The 15,892-nt window shown below is 45.9% G+C and overlaps 1 protein-coding gene across 4 annotated transcripts in view; it reads left to right on the top strand.

The window, feature by feature from the left end:
- Positions 1–15,892, top strand: part of TRIM37 (tripartite motif containing 37) — a 171,627-nt gene that overhangs the window by 80,085 nt on the left and 75,650 nt on the right. For all 4 annotated transcript variants that reach the window (XM_040336828.1, XM_040336830.1, XM_040336827.1 and 1 more), the window contains exons 13-14: positions 3,207–3,386; positions 5,308–5,422. In XM_040336828.1, coding sequence (XP_040192762.1) covers positions 3,207–3,386; positions 5,308–5,422 — 295 coding nt within the window. The remainder of the gene's footprint in view (positions 1–3,206; positions 3,387–5,307; positions 5,423–15,892) is intronic.

Below are 15,892 nucleotides of genomic sequence, written 5' to 3'. Positions count from 1 at the left end.
ACCCGAATGGGAGGCAGGTAAACTGCCACATCTGACTTTTCCAGAGGAAACGGAGTAGGTGTTGTGACTCCGGGTGAATTGGGACGGTGAGGTAGGCGTCTTTCAGATCTATCTTGCCTAACCAGTCTCCCGGTTGCAGGAGGTCTCGGAGGCAGTGAATGCCCTCCATCTTGAAATGTCTGTAGCAGACATGTTGGTTCAGATTTCTTAGGTTTATTACGGGACGGAACCCGCCCCCTTTTTTCTTGACAAGGAAAAGATTGCTTGTGAAGCCCGGGGAACAATTTTCTATTTTTAAAATTGCTTGTTTGGACCTGAGGTCCTGTATTTCGTTCTCGATGAGAGCAACGTTTTGGCGTGTGAATTTGATAGGATGAGGGACAACATTTAATGTCGGTGGCGACAGGAGTTCTATTTGAAAAACCCCCGACCGTCTGCAATATCCATGGGTCTGCCGTAATCGCAGACCAGGCGTGGATAAAATACCTCAGGCGTCCCCCCACTGGTATGTGTGGTTGCGGAATGTAGGGTATACTCACCGAAGGGAGGCCGGGATCGGGTGTATCCACGTCCGCTGCGTCCGCGCCATGGTCTTCCTCGGGGCGGAAAGAACGTTGCTGGTTGCGCCACCGGAACAGGGTAGGTGGGAGGAGCCTGCTGATATTGGTACTGGGGGTTTGGTCTGTTCTGTGGCCTATAGGCGGACCCGCGGCCGGCAGATCGGCCTCTACCGGCCCTGTTAAAAACTCTCACAGCCCCTGATTTTCTCAATGATGTCTGGGCTTTATCAAGTCCTGAAAATAGTCCCACAAACTTATTAATATCTTTGAGGAGGTTATCCCCAAAGAGCATGCCGACCGCTGCAGGACCGGGTTCGGTCTCGGCCAGGTGGGAGAGTTGGGGGTCTAGCCGCATTAAAATAGAGCGGCGTCTCTCCACCGAGCAGGAGGTGTTAGCCGTACCTGCTAGACAAATAGCCCTCTGGGCCCAGCAGCGTAGCTGATTTAAGTCTACCGGTTGATCCGAAGCGGCTGCTTGTTCTGATAAATTCAGAATCTTAGTTAATGGTCCCATTAAATCTAAGATGCGTTCCTGAATAGATTTAAAGGAACGCTCAATCCCTTTTTTGGGAAGTTTTCCCAATTTTGCCAGATATTTGGCCAGCATGGGGTCCACCTCTGGTGTGGCCACCACTTTATTGGGGATGGAGGGTCTAGGGCATTCGGCCCGTAGTTTGTTGCGGGCGGGTCTGTCCAGGGATTTCCTGGCCCAGAGCTCCACGTATTGAGATACGTGTGGCAAGGGGGACCAATCGCCAGATCGCGGGTGGGCGATGGCGTCTGGATGAAAGAATGGTTCCCCCAAGGCGTCTAATATTACTTCGCCCTGTGTATCAGGGGTGGCATTGGAGTGAAATGCCGTATCTCCAGCATCTTGTCTATCGTCATCAGACTCGTAGTCGTCAGACTCGCTTTTTCCTGAAACGCCTGGCGAGTCCTCGTCCGAGGAATCGACGTAGGAGTCAGGTTTAGTCCTTCTAGAGGACCGTTGCCTCTTTATGTCTAACTCCCTGAGGCCCAGGGGTCGATCAGAGTCTGGTGGATGCTGGGGTTGGCAGACCGGGGAAGGAACTGCCTGGAACACGTTGTTTACTTCCCCTGTCGGGGAGTCGGGTGCCGCTAGAATGTGTTTCTGTTTAAAAGAAACCTTGCCTTTTTTGTTTGGCGGTTCGCCACTTAGGACTGGAGGATTAGGCATAGCAGGCTTTGATAGGCGTGGTCCAGTGGACGGGATGGCCGAGGCCAGAGCCGTCTGGACAGAAATATTAATCAGATCCTGGATCTGAGCAGCTGTCATGAACTGCGTAGTGTCCAGGGTAAAAGCCTCCCCTGCGAGGGGGGCAGTATAATTGTCTTCAGACATGTTATGTTTGACCCGCAGGGATTTCTCAATCACGGGCAAATTCTTTATATATATATATCTATATATGGTTAAATCAGTACATATATATCTATATCAGTTAAAGTTAATTCTCTAGATAATATTGTTTAGACTAAAGTATACAGGTGATGGTCCCCCTTTAAAACTTTTAGTTCTATCCTTACAGAGGAATCTTGCTGTAAGCATAGGAGATGGATATAGGTTGGGAGTTATTTGTGTGGCCTGAGATAGCAAGTATCTACAGGCAGGCGAAAGGATATTGAGAAAGGGGGGAATGGGAGCAGCGCTGCAGGCTTCCTCACCTCCACACCGACCGTTCTGCACTGGGAGCGGTGGGAAGGAGAAAGCCCGCGATCCTCCGCGCTCTGGGGCGAAGTCTCGCGAGACTACGCTTACCAGAGCGCCGATTGGCTAACGCCGAGTCCCGCCCCTCCTCAGCGCGCGAAAACGTGAGGAGAGAGGGGGGAAAGATGGCGCCGTCTGCAGTGCTGTGATCGCTGACAGGCGAGAAACGGGGAGAGGACGGGGGTACCGCAATGCCGCAACGATCGCGTGCGGGGCAAGCGCCCGCACTTCTCGGCCAGCGATGGTGGAAGGGACACAGGGGGTTCACCTGTGAGGACTCCACCAAGCAGTAAAAACCAGTTAATAATATAGACACAGTAAAACGAACGGTACATGAATAAACAGCTTGAGGAAGAAAAACGGGGAGGTAGGGGATTACCCAACTCCACTCTAAAACAGCTGTATAGGAAAAAACAAGTAGTACTTATCTGTAAGCTGCCATGAGCAGAAAGAAAGCGGATGTGGTTACCTCAGGCAGTCCCTTATATAGGCTGAGGCCTGGGAGGGGCTACGTTGGCCCAGGGACTGCTGGGATTGGTGGTTCCTTTGAGTTTATTTTTAGATTACTATAAAGGTTTTGTGTATTTCTGCTATGAGCTTTAGTAAAGAGAGATTTGCATAAGATACGAAGCCTCCTGTCTGATATATAACTATGGTTACGCAGGCGCAATTGCTCTCTGAATCTGGGCCATTTATATTTTTGGTTGTAACATGGGGGTAACAAGGGGTATGAATACTTTTTCAAGGCATTGTCTTTTCTCATGCATGTGAACCTTATGTGGTTCTAAAGAAAACTTTTTTATTTTTAGGGTGGGTGGGAAAAATTTATTCAGCATAGCTATACTTGTCAACATGTGTTCTGGCTAGCTGGAAATCCAGTTATGTTGCCTCTATGTGTAATACAGTTATTTCCCTCCCAGGTATGAGTATCGAGTGGAGATGGTTCACCAGTCTTCCAATGATCCTGCCAAAAACATCATTAGAGAATTTGCTTCAGATTTTGAAGTGGGAGAGTGCTGGGGGTATAATCGTTTTTTTCGACTGGATCTACTTGCAAATGAAGGCTACCTTAATCGTGCAAATGATACTGTAATTTTAAGGTAATGATTGGAACAGATATGTTAAAGCGGAGTTCCGGCCACAATTTCACTTTTTACATATAAATACCCCTGTAATACACAAGCTTAATGTATTCTAGTAAAGTTAGTCTGTAAACTAAGGTCCGTTTTTGTTAGGTTGTTACAGCATTTAGACACTTTATAAAATAGAAATTGACTGGGGCCATCTTAAGTGTGGGCATCATGAAGCCAGACTGTATGACTTCCTGGATTTCAGCCTTGCAGATCTCGCACATGCTCAGGGCTGCACAAGCAGTGTCAGATCAGGTTTCAGCACCTGTGCTGTCCAAGTCACATGATTCTTTGAGACTGGGGAGTGCACAGACTCCTGGAAAGTTACACCCACTACATTCCCAGGAGTCTGTGCGGTGCATTAAGCACCTAGGTGCAGGAAGTGGGAAGATTAACTATTCTGCCTAGCAACAACACTTTGAAGGCATCTAAAAAAAAAAAAAAAAATTCGTAAAGGGCTAATGCAGGTCCTAAGAAGGGTCAGGTGGCATCAAAGTCAATCATTTCACAATGGGTTTTTCCATTTATGGCCCAAGCCTATTGCTTGAAGGATAACTTTCACCTTTTCAAGTGAAAGCTCACTCTACCAGAAGTTTGGAGCTATCCATCGGGCGTCAGTGGCTCAGGTTTGCAAGGATGCAACCTGGAGCTCAGTGCAAACCTTTATAAAGTTTTTACCAGATGGATGTAATGGCTGCTGAGGTTACTGCTTTTGCTTGCAGTGTTTTGGGGCCTGATGATGGTTACGGTGCTCCCCTCCCCTCCCCTCGTGTACATTGCTTTGGTGATATCCAATGTAGTCATGACTTATAACCTACTCGGTTTCCCATGATGTATGAAAAAGAAAATAGGATTTTTTGTACTTGCCTGTAAAATCCATGGGATACATCATGGGACGTGTAGGTACCTTCCCTCTTTTGGGAGCTCATTACTGGTAGTACTTCCTGTATGGGAGGGGTTATGTAGATGAGGACTTCCTGTCTGTTTCTGCCTCTGTCCATTCACCTATAGATGATGCATAACCCAGGTAAGTCATGATTTATGACCTGCTGTGTCACAAAATGGATTTTACAGGTAAGTAAATCATTTTATCTCCACTGACACTTTAAGAGGCCCACAGTAACATTCTAAGTACAATGTTAAAGAGGAAGTCCGCCTAAAAAAAAAAAAAATATTAAAAGCCAGCATCTACAAATACTGCAGCTTCTGACTTTTAATAAATGGACACTTACCTGTCCTGGGTGCCCGCAATGTCGGCAGCTGAAGCCGAGCAATCGCTCAGCTCTCGGCTGTCTCCGCCGCCATTCTCGGTGAGGGAATCGGGAAGTGAAGCGTTGCGGCTTCACTTCCCGGTTCCCTACTGTGCATGCGTGAGTCACGCTGCGCAGTCCTCGCTGTCTTCTGAGACCTGTGTGTTTCCCAGAAGACAGTGAGTGGGGTGGGGGGCGTGACTGGAGTCTATGCCCGAAAGTGGGTGCAAATACCTGGGGGGGGAGGGTAGGAGTGTTCCGAAAAGCGGAGGTTCCATTTTTGTGTAGACCTCCCCATGTAATGTTTCTTATAGCCTTCCATATACATAAGCTTTGGTAAACTTCTTTGCATTACTATATGGCTTTCAGAAATATGAGTGGGTATGTACGTTTTTACAATTATTCAAGCTTAAAAAATGTTTTTGTCTCCATGTACGATTATCCTCAATTTTCTTGTCCTGCCGGTGCATTTGTTTGGGTCAGCTTGACTTTTGCACATGAAATTCAGTGTATTAATAATAGTAATTTTGTGTCCTCTAAAGTATGACCTTAGAACCTGACTGAACATTTGCAATTGAACGTTCCATTTGGTGTCTGTCATGCTTTAAATAGTGCTATAATTTGCTGTAATGTTTCCATAGATTTCAGGTTCGTTCCCCTACATTCTTTCAGAAGAGTCGAGACCAGCACTGGTACATCTCTCAGTTGGAGGCGGCACAAACTAGCTATGTTCAACAAATAAACAACCTGAAAGAAGTAAGTAGTGCTAGTCTTTGGCTCTGTTTTTGCCCCGTGATATTCTTTACCATGATCCTGGGGTAGATCTATTACTACTTTTAACCACTTCCGGACCACCTGCAGTCGTTATAGTCAGTATTTTGACGGTAAGATTTCTGCCATAACCCCGGTATTTTCTTAAACGGTGGGCGGTCCGCTTTAGGATAAAAGTGGTCTCTGTGGCAGATTCGCCACAAGATCACTTTTATCTGCGGCAGGAGAGGTGACCACTGCATCCCGGTTGAATCTGCCGCTTACCGGATCCGTTGGCCGAGATGATCCAATCCTTTTCCCTGCATTAATAGTCTCTTCCGCCCAACGGCCTTAAAGGGATTTGTTTTTACGTTAAAGAGGTCCTGTCATGCTTTACATTACATTAATGAGAAAAGAGAAAATTACCCCTAGGGGCTTTGTGCTGCAGCAAAAAATGAAAACGTACCATGAAATAAAAAATTATAAATTTATTAAATATAGAGTTCAAAAAGCCCCAAACAGTGGGGACTCAAGATATGAGCTTATAACAACAGAGGTTATACATAGCGAATAAAAACAGAGAATAGAACAAATACAGACATAGCATAACAGTACTGTGGAATATACAAAATACTATGGGCGAAAAAACACCCCTACGCGTTTCGACCTTTTGAAAGTAACGGTCTTCTTCAGGGAGTATTGGTTAGACGCTGCCATAGGTTCTATAAAAAGAATACATACAAAAAGATACATGCAGATGAGTGGAACATCATAACAACAGAACATGGGGAGGCCCGCCACCCACAGCCATATAGGTAGATGGCGGGGTGCGGGTGTTCCTCCTGTAAATATGGACTGATGTAAAAAGTACCATTGCCACTCACCCAGGGGCGTCCACTCGAAGGCGTAGATCCGGACCAGATGAACCAATACCGCACCATCAAACTTCCCACGGGGGTATCGGAGGGGTGAAACAATGGGGAGAGGAGCTCCCCTGGGTCAGTGTGGAAAAAGACTCCGAATTCCAAATCACCAACAGGAGAGGTACCGCCCGGGCCCACGAGAGGTCAACGGATAGCGCGCCGAAGGACCGCCACCAAAGGGGGGGGGCGGAGGGGGAGAACGGGGCCGGGCAGGGAAGGGGCACAGGGGGGGGGGGAGAAGAGGGGAGGCCCCCAACAACAAAGCCGGGGATGGCAGATGGAAGCCAAAAGGGGTAGGGGCGAGCACCCGTAACCGGCTGGGCCAGGGGGGGCCCAGCACCACCGTACGAAGCCGGGATGGGTAGGTTGGGGTGCGGTTAAGCACTTCCCTCCTTAAATTGCGATGAAGACCCTGTAAGAGAATACACACAAATATATATAAGGCTGAAAAGTATATCTGAAAAAAGAAAACTATATGAACTCTATATTTAATAAATGTATAATTTTTTATTTCATGGTACGTTTTCATTTTTTGCTGCAGCACAAAGCCCCTAGGGGTAATTTTCTCTTTTCTCAAGACATATCAGGGGTGTGCAGCACTCTTTTTTTCCCATGGGTCCATATACCCTTTCTTTGCTACATTACATTAATTGTAATAGGAAAAGTGTTCATTTTTTTTTTTTTTTTTTTTTTAAAGGGACAGTGTAAAAAAAAAAAGTTAAATTGGGGGAAAAAAAATAAAAATTAAAGCACCCTGTCCCACCACGCTCGCGTGCAGAAGCCAACACATATGCAAGTCGCTTCCGCATATGTAACCGGTGTTCAAACCACACATGTGAGGTATCGCCGTGATCGTTGGAGCGAGAGCAATAATTCCAGCTGTAACTCAAAACTGGCAACTTGTAGAAATTTCTGAACGTCGCCTATAGCGATTTTAAGTGTCAGTTTGTCGCCATTCCACAAGCAGGCGCAATTTTGAAGCATGACATGCTGGGAATCAATTTACTCGGTGTAACATTATCTTTGACAGTATAAAAATTGGGCTAACTTTACTGTTTTCCTATTTTTTTTTTTTATTCCAAAAAGTGACCCCCCCCCCCCCAAAGCGCTTGTAAGACCACTGCGCAAATACGGTGTGACATAAAGTATTGCAACGCCTGCCATTTTATATTCTAGGGTGTCTGGGGGAAAAAAAGCGTTTGGGGGTTCTCAGTAATTTTTTTTAGCAAATTGTGTAGGGGGGGCGGGGGGGGGGGGGTCAAGCACCGCCGGCAGGTGGGGTTGAACGGGTGCTGTTTCTCATCAAGGGGAAGAGGAGAGGAAGAGTCGACCTGGTTGAGCATCAGTGAGCAGGAATTTACAGCTTTCATTTGAATTGCTGGGTTCCTGGTGCGGCTCACCGTTACATGCAGCCCTGCCTGGCGCCACTCACGTTGCACAGTCCCGCCTCCTCTCCCTCGATGAATTTTATGGACGGAACACCGGTCCAATGCCGAGAGGTGGGACTGTGTGACATGAGCGGCGCCAAGTGAGGAGGCGGGACTGTGTGATAGTGAGAGGCGCCAGGAACCCAGCCATTCAAATAAAAGATGTTACAGCGGGCAATCTCTGCGCTCTGCACAGGAGGAAGGCTGTACTGACGGGCACAGGGGGGGCTGTACTGACGGGCAAGGCTGTATTGACGGGCACTGATAAAGTTAATTCTGCATAAAACATTTCAGTGTCATTTCATGAGATGATTTTATAAGGGCGTGTTTAGGGTGGGATTAGGGGCAGGGGATGGGTGGGGCAACTGGTGGCATGTAACCCTTAAGGCCTGGCTAGTAGCTCAGGACTTGAAATTTTGAGCCCTGTTTTAGAGTATACCTAAATGCTACTACATCCGTAAACAAAAATATTCCCTATTTTGTCCGTTCTTTTAATAAGATATTTACAAAGAGCACCCCGCTTCAAAATCCACCATTGCACAGTGGAGAAGAGTCTAGGCTCTAAATCAGGGGTCTCCAAACATTATAAACAAAGGGCCGGTTTATTGTCCTTCAGACTCTTGGAGGGCCGGACTTTGGCAAGCGGGGGTGGAAATTTTCCTGGCATCAGTGGGACTTAACATATGGTATTAGGGGAAGAAATGGTGCCCCATCGTTTATATCATAGGGAGGAATAATGTCCCATTAGTGGTGTCAGTGGGAGAAATGGTGCTCCACTGTCGGTGTCAGAATAGTGTCTCATATCAGTGGGAGGGATACTGCCCCAAGGGCCAGATAAAGGCAAGCAAAGGGCCGCATCCGGCCCTCGGGCCGCAGTTTGGAGACCACTGCTCTAAATAAAACAAAAACCTCTGCATGAGCTCTTGTGCGCGCACACTCCACCAGGTTTGTTTTGTAGTATCCTGCGACTTTAGGCACCAAGCCTCAATCGCCCAACCCTGTAAGGTCCGCCACCTGGTCTTCTGGTTAAACTTTTACTTTTTTTGCTGATGTGACTTTCGAATGCAAGGTTCTTGCAGTGGTACTCTCAATCTCATTCTTTTACCCCCTTTTTTTTCTGCTTATTGGCACAGTTGTGTTTGTCAAGTTGTTTCCCACCCTTAAATGATATGTTTGGGGACATTCCATGATGAATGAATAGGATAAATGTGTCTTCTACTGTATGATTGAGATCAGGGGAATGTTGACCTGTAATTTCCTTATCTTGGATAACAATGCAGGATACAGACCACCTTCCCTAAACTCTGCTTGTTACTCTGTATTGCTTGCTTAACCACTTCAGCCCCGGAAGGTTTTTCCCCATTCCTGACCAAAACTGTCCTGGCATTTTATGCACAACATTTAGAACCTTATGTCACACATCACCCACTCTTCTTTTTAAATCATTGGAATTTCGGTTTCTCTGTCAACCAACCATTGTGGCAAAAAAGTCATGACCGTAATTACTTCCCCAACAACCCCCGTTAAGGCTGGTCGAACCCAATACCAATTAACCAAGCTTCTTGAGATTCCCCCCCCCCCTCCCCTAATGGCTCCCAGGGATCTCGTCCTGTTCCCCTCTGAGATGTCTCCTAACCAGTTCAGCAAAGGAAGCTATATTTTCGCAACGCTCTAAAAGAGATCCAAATAAAACCTCGGAAAGGTGCAAACGAGGAGGTGCTAGTGGATTTGCGCCCACTTTTACGTTTCTAGTTCCTAACGAACCCTGACTCTCTCCGCGTAGCTCCATGTTTTTTTGTATTCCTTCCATTTTGCCCATTTCTCCCTGTATTCACTGTTCCTTTCCAGGTAGCTGTCCTTTAATTCTTCTAACCTGTACGTTTCCTCCACTTCGTCTATCCAGTTCCAGACGTGTGGGCATTCCTTCTCCTGCCACTTTTTAGGAATGAGTTTCTTGGCTGCGTTTAAGAGATGGGGAAGTAACGACTGCTTGTATTTTTTAACCCCTTCCGGACCGCCGTGAAAGAGCACGGCCCAGGGGTCTTTCTTTATCTCCTCCCCCGTTATGACCTTGATTTGGCTCAGTATTGTGTCCCAGTAGTTTTGAATTTTTGGGCATAGCCACCATAGATGGGCCATCGTGCCTATTTCTGAACAGCCCCTCCAGCACTCAGCGGGCTGGTTTGCTTTAAATTTATTGGCTTTGTCTGGAGTTATGTACCACCCTGATAGGCACTTATAATTTGCTTCGGCAGTGCGCACATCTATTGCGGAAAAGTGGGTTAGTTGAATAATCCTCTGAAAAGAATTTGTCCCTCTAGTGCTTCCTAACTGTCTTTCCCATTTCTCTATAAAAGGTGCTTCTCCCCGAGACCCTATCTTAACCAGTATCCCGTAAAGTTTAGTGATTGTGCCCTTTGAATTCTTCGATTTACAAATCCTCTCCAGTGGGGTCAGCTCCGCCTCCGTCCGTAATGGGCGGGGGAGGTGCTGCACAAAGTGATGTAATTGGGAATAATGCCACCTATCAAGATTCCAATAGTCCGTTTTGGCTTTCAAATCTCCGTAGGTCATTATGTCACCATTTTTAATAATATCTCCTAAGTGCACAGTGTCTTCCCTAATCCAATTCCCTCCTATTTTATTTTCCCCCGGTGCAAAAAAACGGATTTTCTTTTAAATTCATTAGGGGGGAGTTGAATTTCCCCTCTAATTGTGCCTGAGTTCTATCCCACATTCATAAAGTGAGTCGTGTAATGTCCTGTGTTTTGTGCTCTAGTACTCTAAATTGTGCAGGGATCCATATGATATTATTCAAATAATTGCTAGTTGACGCTTTCTCAATTTGTACCCATCTTTTATCTGGTCTGTTCCGGGCCCATTCGACCGCCCGGGATAGAACCGCCGCTTTATAATAGCTTTTGATATCCGGAGCCGCCAGCCCGCCCTGCATCTTTCCCTGTTTTAATATGGAAAGGGATATTCTATGCTTCCTGTTTTTCCATACATAGTTTAGTAGCAGGGTGTTAAGAATGCTCAGAAACTGCTGTGGGAGGGCAATTGGAACCCATAGAAATTTATAAAGAATTTTAGGGACTACTACCATCTTCAACATATTGATGCGACCTATCCATGAAATTGGTTTATTTACTGTATTTTTTAATTCGTTCTTAATCACGTTTAATAAGGGGACGTAGTTTATTTTATACATCTTCTGTACTGTATTTGCAAGTTTAATACCCAAGTACTTTAGTTCTTTGGTCCAAGGATATGCGCAGACTTCCTTTACTGCTCCTATCTCTCTTTTATTTAGATTGATGTTCAAAATTTCTGATTTGGTGACGTTGATTTTAAAGTTAGAGATAGCACCGTAATATTTCAATACTTTAGAGAGCTTTGGGATGGATTTGACCGGATTTGTTACATAAAATAATATATCATCGGCAAAGGCCGATAATTTATGTTCCTCCCCGTCTACTCTTACTCCGTTGATATCAGAATCCTTACGGATAGTAGCCAATAATGGCTCCAATGATAAAATGAAAAGAAGAGGGGACAGGGGACACCCCTGCCTAGTCCCATTTTTCATCTCGAATGATTCCGAGAGTGTCCCGTTTATTTTAATTTTTGCGGTGGGATGGAGGTAAAGTGTTTTAATCCAACGGGACATCCTGCCTCCTATCCCCATAGCAGTAAGGGTCTCCATAATGAGCCCCCAGTCTACCCTGTCAAAGGCTTTTTCAGCGTCAACTGACAGGAGCAGACCGGGGGTCTCATTTTGCCTGATGGTCTGTAGCAAAAGGATTGCCCTAAGGCTATTATCTTTGCCCTCTCTGTTGGGGACAAAACCCACTTGGTCAGGGTGCACCAACGAGTGCAAAACCCCCTTCAAGCGTCCCGCCAAAATTTTGGCAAACAGCTTGATGTCTGTATTTAACAGAGAAATGGGTCTGTACCCTGAACAGAGAGAGCTGTCTTTCCCCTCTTTTAAAATTAACGTAATCACGGCCGCTGTGGCTTCCCTGCTGGTTTCAAATTCCGATCCTAACCCGTTAAAATATTTGCACAGCCTTGGAATCAATATATTACTAAATTTCTTATAATACATTGTAGAGAATCCGTCCGGGCCCGGGCTCTTACCGCCCGCGATAGAGTTTAAGGCTGTTTTAATTTCTGCCTCCGTTATGGGGCAATCCATGTTCAGACTTGCCGTCTCATCCAATCTAGGGAGACCCGCCTTGGCAATGAAGTCTCTAGTCTCTTCCTCCCTTTCCCCTTTCTGCCAGCCAAACTGTTTTATTGTATATAGGTCCTCATAATATTTTTTAACGCTATCCGCAATTTCACTGGTTGCGTACACCAAATTTCCGTTTTTCCCTTTAATTTTTTCAATGTAGTTCCTAGTTTTCTTTTTTTGGGCCATTTTGGCTAGAAGCTTACTTGGTTTATTTCCCCATATGTACCTCTCCTTAGAGATGCAGTTTAGTTTATACCTCACTTCCTGATCCGCAATTTCCTTAAGTGCCTCTCTTTTCAGGGTTAAATTCTGGTAGGTCTCTTTTAATCTATGCTCTTTATGTTTGCGTTCGAGGGTCTCTATCTCTTTCCGAAGGGCAATGGTTTTACTTTTCCTTTCTGCTTTTTTTTTAACCCCCTCCGCGATTAGTATTCCCCTTATGTATGCTTTATGCGTCTCCCACAAGATTGCACTGGAAATCCCTACTGTATCATTAATGAGGAAGAATTTTTCCAGTTCGGCCTCCACCCTTCTTGCCCCTTCTTCATCTCGGATCAGGCTGTCGTCTAGTCGCCACAGCGGCCGCTGTTTCTTTTGTGTAGTTAGTATGATTTTCATTGTTATTGGAGCATGGTCTGACACCGTCATGATTCCAATTTCTGTGTCTATGATCGAGTCAAGCAACCCATGATCCACTAAGATGTAGTCTATTCTAGAGTACGTTCCGTGGGGGGGGGAGAAAAATGTATGATCGTGTTCGTTTGGATGGAAGCTCCGCCAAACGTCTACTAGTTGATAATCATGTAACTTATGTTTAATTCTCTGAAGTTGCTCTATTTTTGTCGCCTTCCCACGGAACGTACTGTCTTTTGTGGGATTGAGAACAAAGTTTAGATCCCCCATCAGGATTATATGTCCTTCGGCGAAATTATTCAGTTTTCCCAGTATTTTGCCTAAGTATTGAATTGGGTGTATGTTTGGAGCGTATATATTTGCTAGCGTGTATGTAATGTTATCTAGCTTTATTTTGAGAAATAGAAATCTCCCCTCTGGGTCCGTTAGCCTCGCCTCAAGCGCAAATCCTAGACCTCTTGAAAACCCGATAGCCACACCTCTTGCTCGTTTTGAGATAGAGTCGCCGTAAAACCAAGTGAGGTACACCGGGGAATATAGCTTAATATTTGCGTCTATGGTCAAATGGGATTCTTGAATAAATACCACATTCGCTCTAAGTTGTTCAATCTCATCCAGAACTTTTAGTCTTTTGACCGCTGAATTTAAACCCTTTACGTTATAGGATAAAAATTTTACTTCTGTCATTTCCTATTGCTTGGTCGTTTCCTTATACATGCTGACCTTTCTAAGAGATCCCTTGGGAGCCATATTCCCGTTTCCCTCCCTATTTTGGAGGGGGGGAGTGTTCTCTCCCCCTCCAAACCCACCCCCCCATCCCCCCCTCCCCTCCCCTTGCCTAGGCCAGTACATCGCCTCTGAACCATAGGGATCCTCGGTACCCCCTACCCGTTGGTTCTTTTGGATGAGGTGTGACCCCCCGCGCCCCTCCCGCACGCTGTCCCCGGAATTCCCCGGTGGCTCGATCTTATGTGTGTGGGGCTACAGATCCGCACCGCCCTGCTCCCCTATCTAGTCCCCCGCCCTCCGTCCCCCCCCACCCCCCCCCGTCTCTCTATGCCCATTTCTGAAAGCCCCCTCTGGGGGTAGCTATTTTCTAATCGCTATTCCACCCATCCAGGCAATTCGATCACCGGGATGTCCAATTTGTGACAGAACCCCCCCAGATCTTCCGGAAATGTTAGTTTAGCTGACACTCCCTCTTTGTATCCAATCAGGCAGGCTGGAAACCCCCATTGATAGGTAATGTTGGATTTACGCATCTGTTCCAATAAGGGTTTTAAATGCCTTCTTCTAGACAGGGTTTCCCAGGCCAAGTCTGTGTAGATCTGAATCTCAGTCCCCTCAAATAGTAAGGGGGGATTTCTTCTCAGTTTCTGCCATATTTCTTCTTTGTCTTCGAAGTGCCTGAACCTGACGATTATATCCCTTTCCCATTTGCTTCCTCCCTCCCTGGCCTTTCCCACTCGGTGTACTCGTTCTATTTTTAAAGGGCCTTCCCTCCCGTTGTTTAGGAGGGGGAGGAACAAGTCATTGAGAATTTTCCTCAGGTGAAGACCTGAAGCCCCTTCTCTTCCCTCACCGCCCTAAGCCTTAAATTTTGCCTTCTATTACGGTTCTCATAATCTTCCAGTCGGTATTGCAACAGCCTCTGGTTTTGTTTTATAATTAGATGTTGGTTATTTAGTTCCTTGATTACAAGATCCTGCTTTCCTATCTTTTTCTCGGCTTCCTCCACCCGTTCTAACGTATGAAATAGATCGGTTCTTAAAGTGCTAATTTCCTGTCTTATTGCATTCTCCAATCTCCTGAGCATAGTGTCCATTTCTCCCTTAGAGGGGATATGAGAGTCCGAGCAGAGGTCTTCCATTTGGCCTGTTGCATGTTCGAGTTCAACTGACGTATCCGCACTCGGGGTTTCCGCCCCCCCCCTGTTCCCTTTTTATTTGTCCCCGTTTTTTCTGTTTTTTTTTACCAAGCCTGGGCTCTTCGCGCTGCCTTCCGACGTCATGTAGTGTCTGATCGTGCTGGTGGTGGCAGTGTCTTTAGGGATTTTAGGGGCGGCGCCCCTTGTTGATCTGTTCATATTGTGTTTCTTTATCGCTCTAATGCGTTTTCCCAGTTTGAAGGGGGGAAGGAGAGCTATGCTCCCCCCCTCCTTCTTTTTTTTTTTTTTTTTTTAAGGTGGGATTTTTTTTTTTTTTTTTTTTTAAACCGCCCTGGGGGAAACTTTGAGGAAGTTTCGGGGGTGTTAATTAACCCCTGATGTAATCCGAAGTTTAAGGAAAGGTCAGGGAGTTCATCCGTTTGTACAATGCTTGATTTCAACCCGGTGGGTTGCTCGCCCACTGGTAGGAACCCGACTGCCCCTGATGCGATTAAGGCTTTGCTACAAGTCCTGCCCCTACCAAGAGCCTTGCGTCTTTCATTAGGCAGAAGGCCCATGGAGTGGGTCGTAATTGAACCCCCTACTTTTTTTTTTTTTTTTTTTTTTTTTTAGACGTCAACTCTATGTACTTTCAAGTTGCAGGTACCACCCCTCCTAAGTTTGCGAAGTGTGTGGGCTGAGGGCTTGGGGTCTTGATGAAGTTAGGTTTTTATTTAGTAAGATGCGCTCTTATCCTATTTTGGGCAGGTATCACCCCCTTACCCAATAATATGGGATATATTGCTAGACGTCCCCTCTGGTGACTCCCGAGGATTCGGGGCTTGTCCCTTCTTGGGTTTTTAGCTATGATTTGTAGGGTCAGGAGCAAGATCTAGAGCTTTTCAAGTTCGCTACCAAGTTACGTGTCCGCAGTATGGAAGACGGTCACCTTATGGATGCAATAATTCCCATAGAGAAAGATGACCATAGAATTAAATAAGGCGTGCGCGGACTCGTTTGTAGGATCAGACGCCGAATCTAATACTTTCTGCTAGTCCGCCAAGGTAGGTATCCGCATAATGTAAGACAGTCAGCTCGTGGATGCATTAATTCTGAACCAACATGGGCACAAATAGTTAGATAGAGCACGTACTGGTTGAATTGAAGAAACAAGAGCAGAGTCTGCTGCTTTTTTTTTTTACAAGTCCGCCAAGGGAAGTAACCGCAGTATGTAAGACAATCAACTCCTGGATGCATTAATACAATACAGATCCATGCACATATAGTAAGTTAAAGCATATGCCGGCTGAATTAAAAAGTCTGAATCAACTGCTTTTCTACTAGTCCGCCAGGGTAAATGCCCACCGTGTGGGGGACAGTCAACTCACG

The sequence above is a fragment of the Rana temporaria genome, chromosome 2 (assembly GCF_905171775.1).
Source record: "Rana temporaria chromosome 2, aRanTem1.1, whole genome shotgun sequence".
Taxonomy (NCBI): domain Eukaryota; kingdom Metazoa; phylum Chordata; class Amphibia; order Anura; family Ranidae; genus Rana; species Rana temporaria.
The sequence above is the reverse complement of the archived record's forward strand: the minus strand, read 5'-3'. Positions and strand labels throughout refer to the sequence as shown.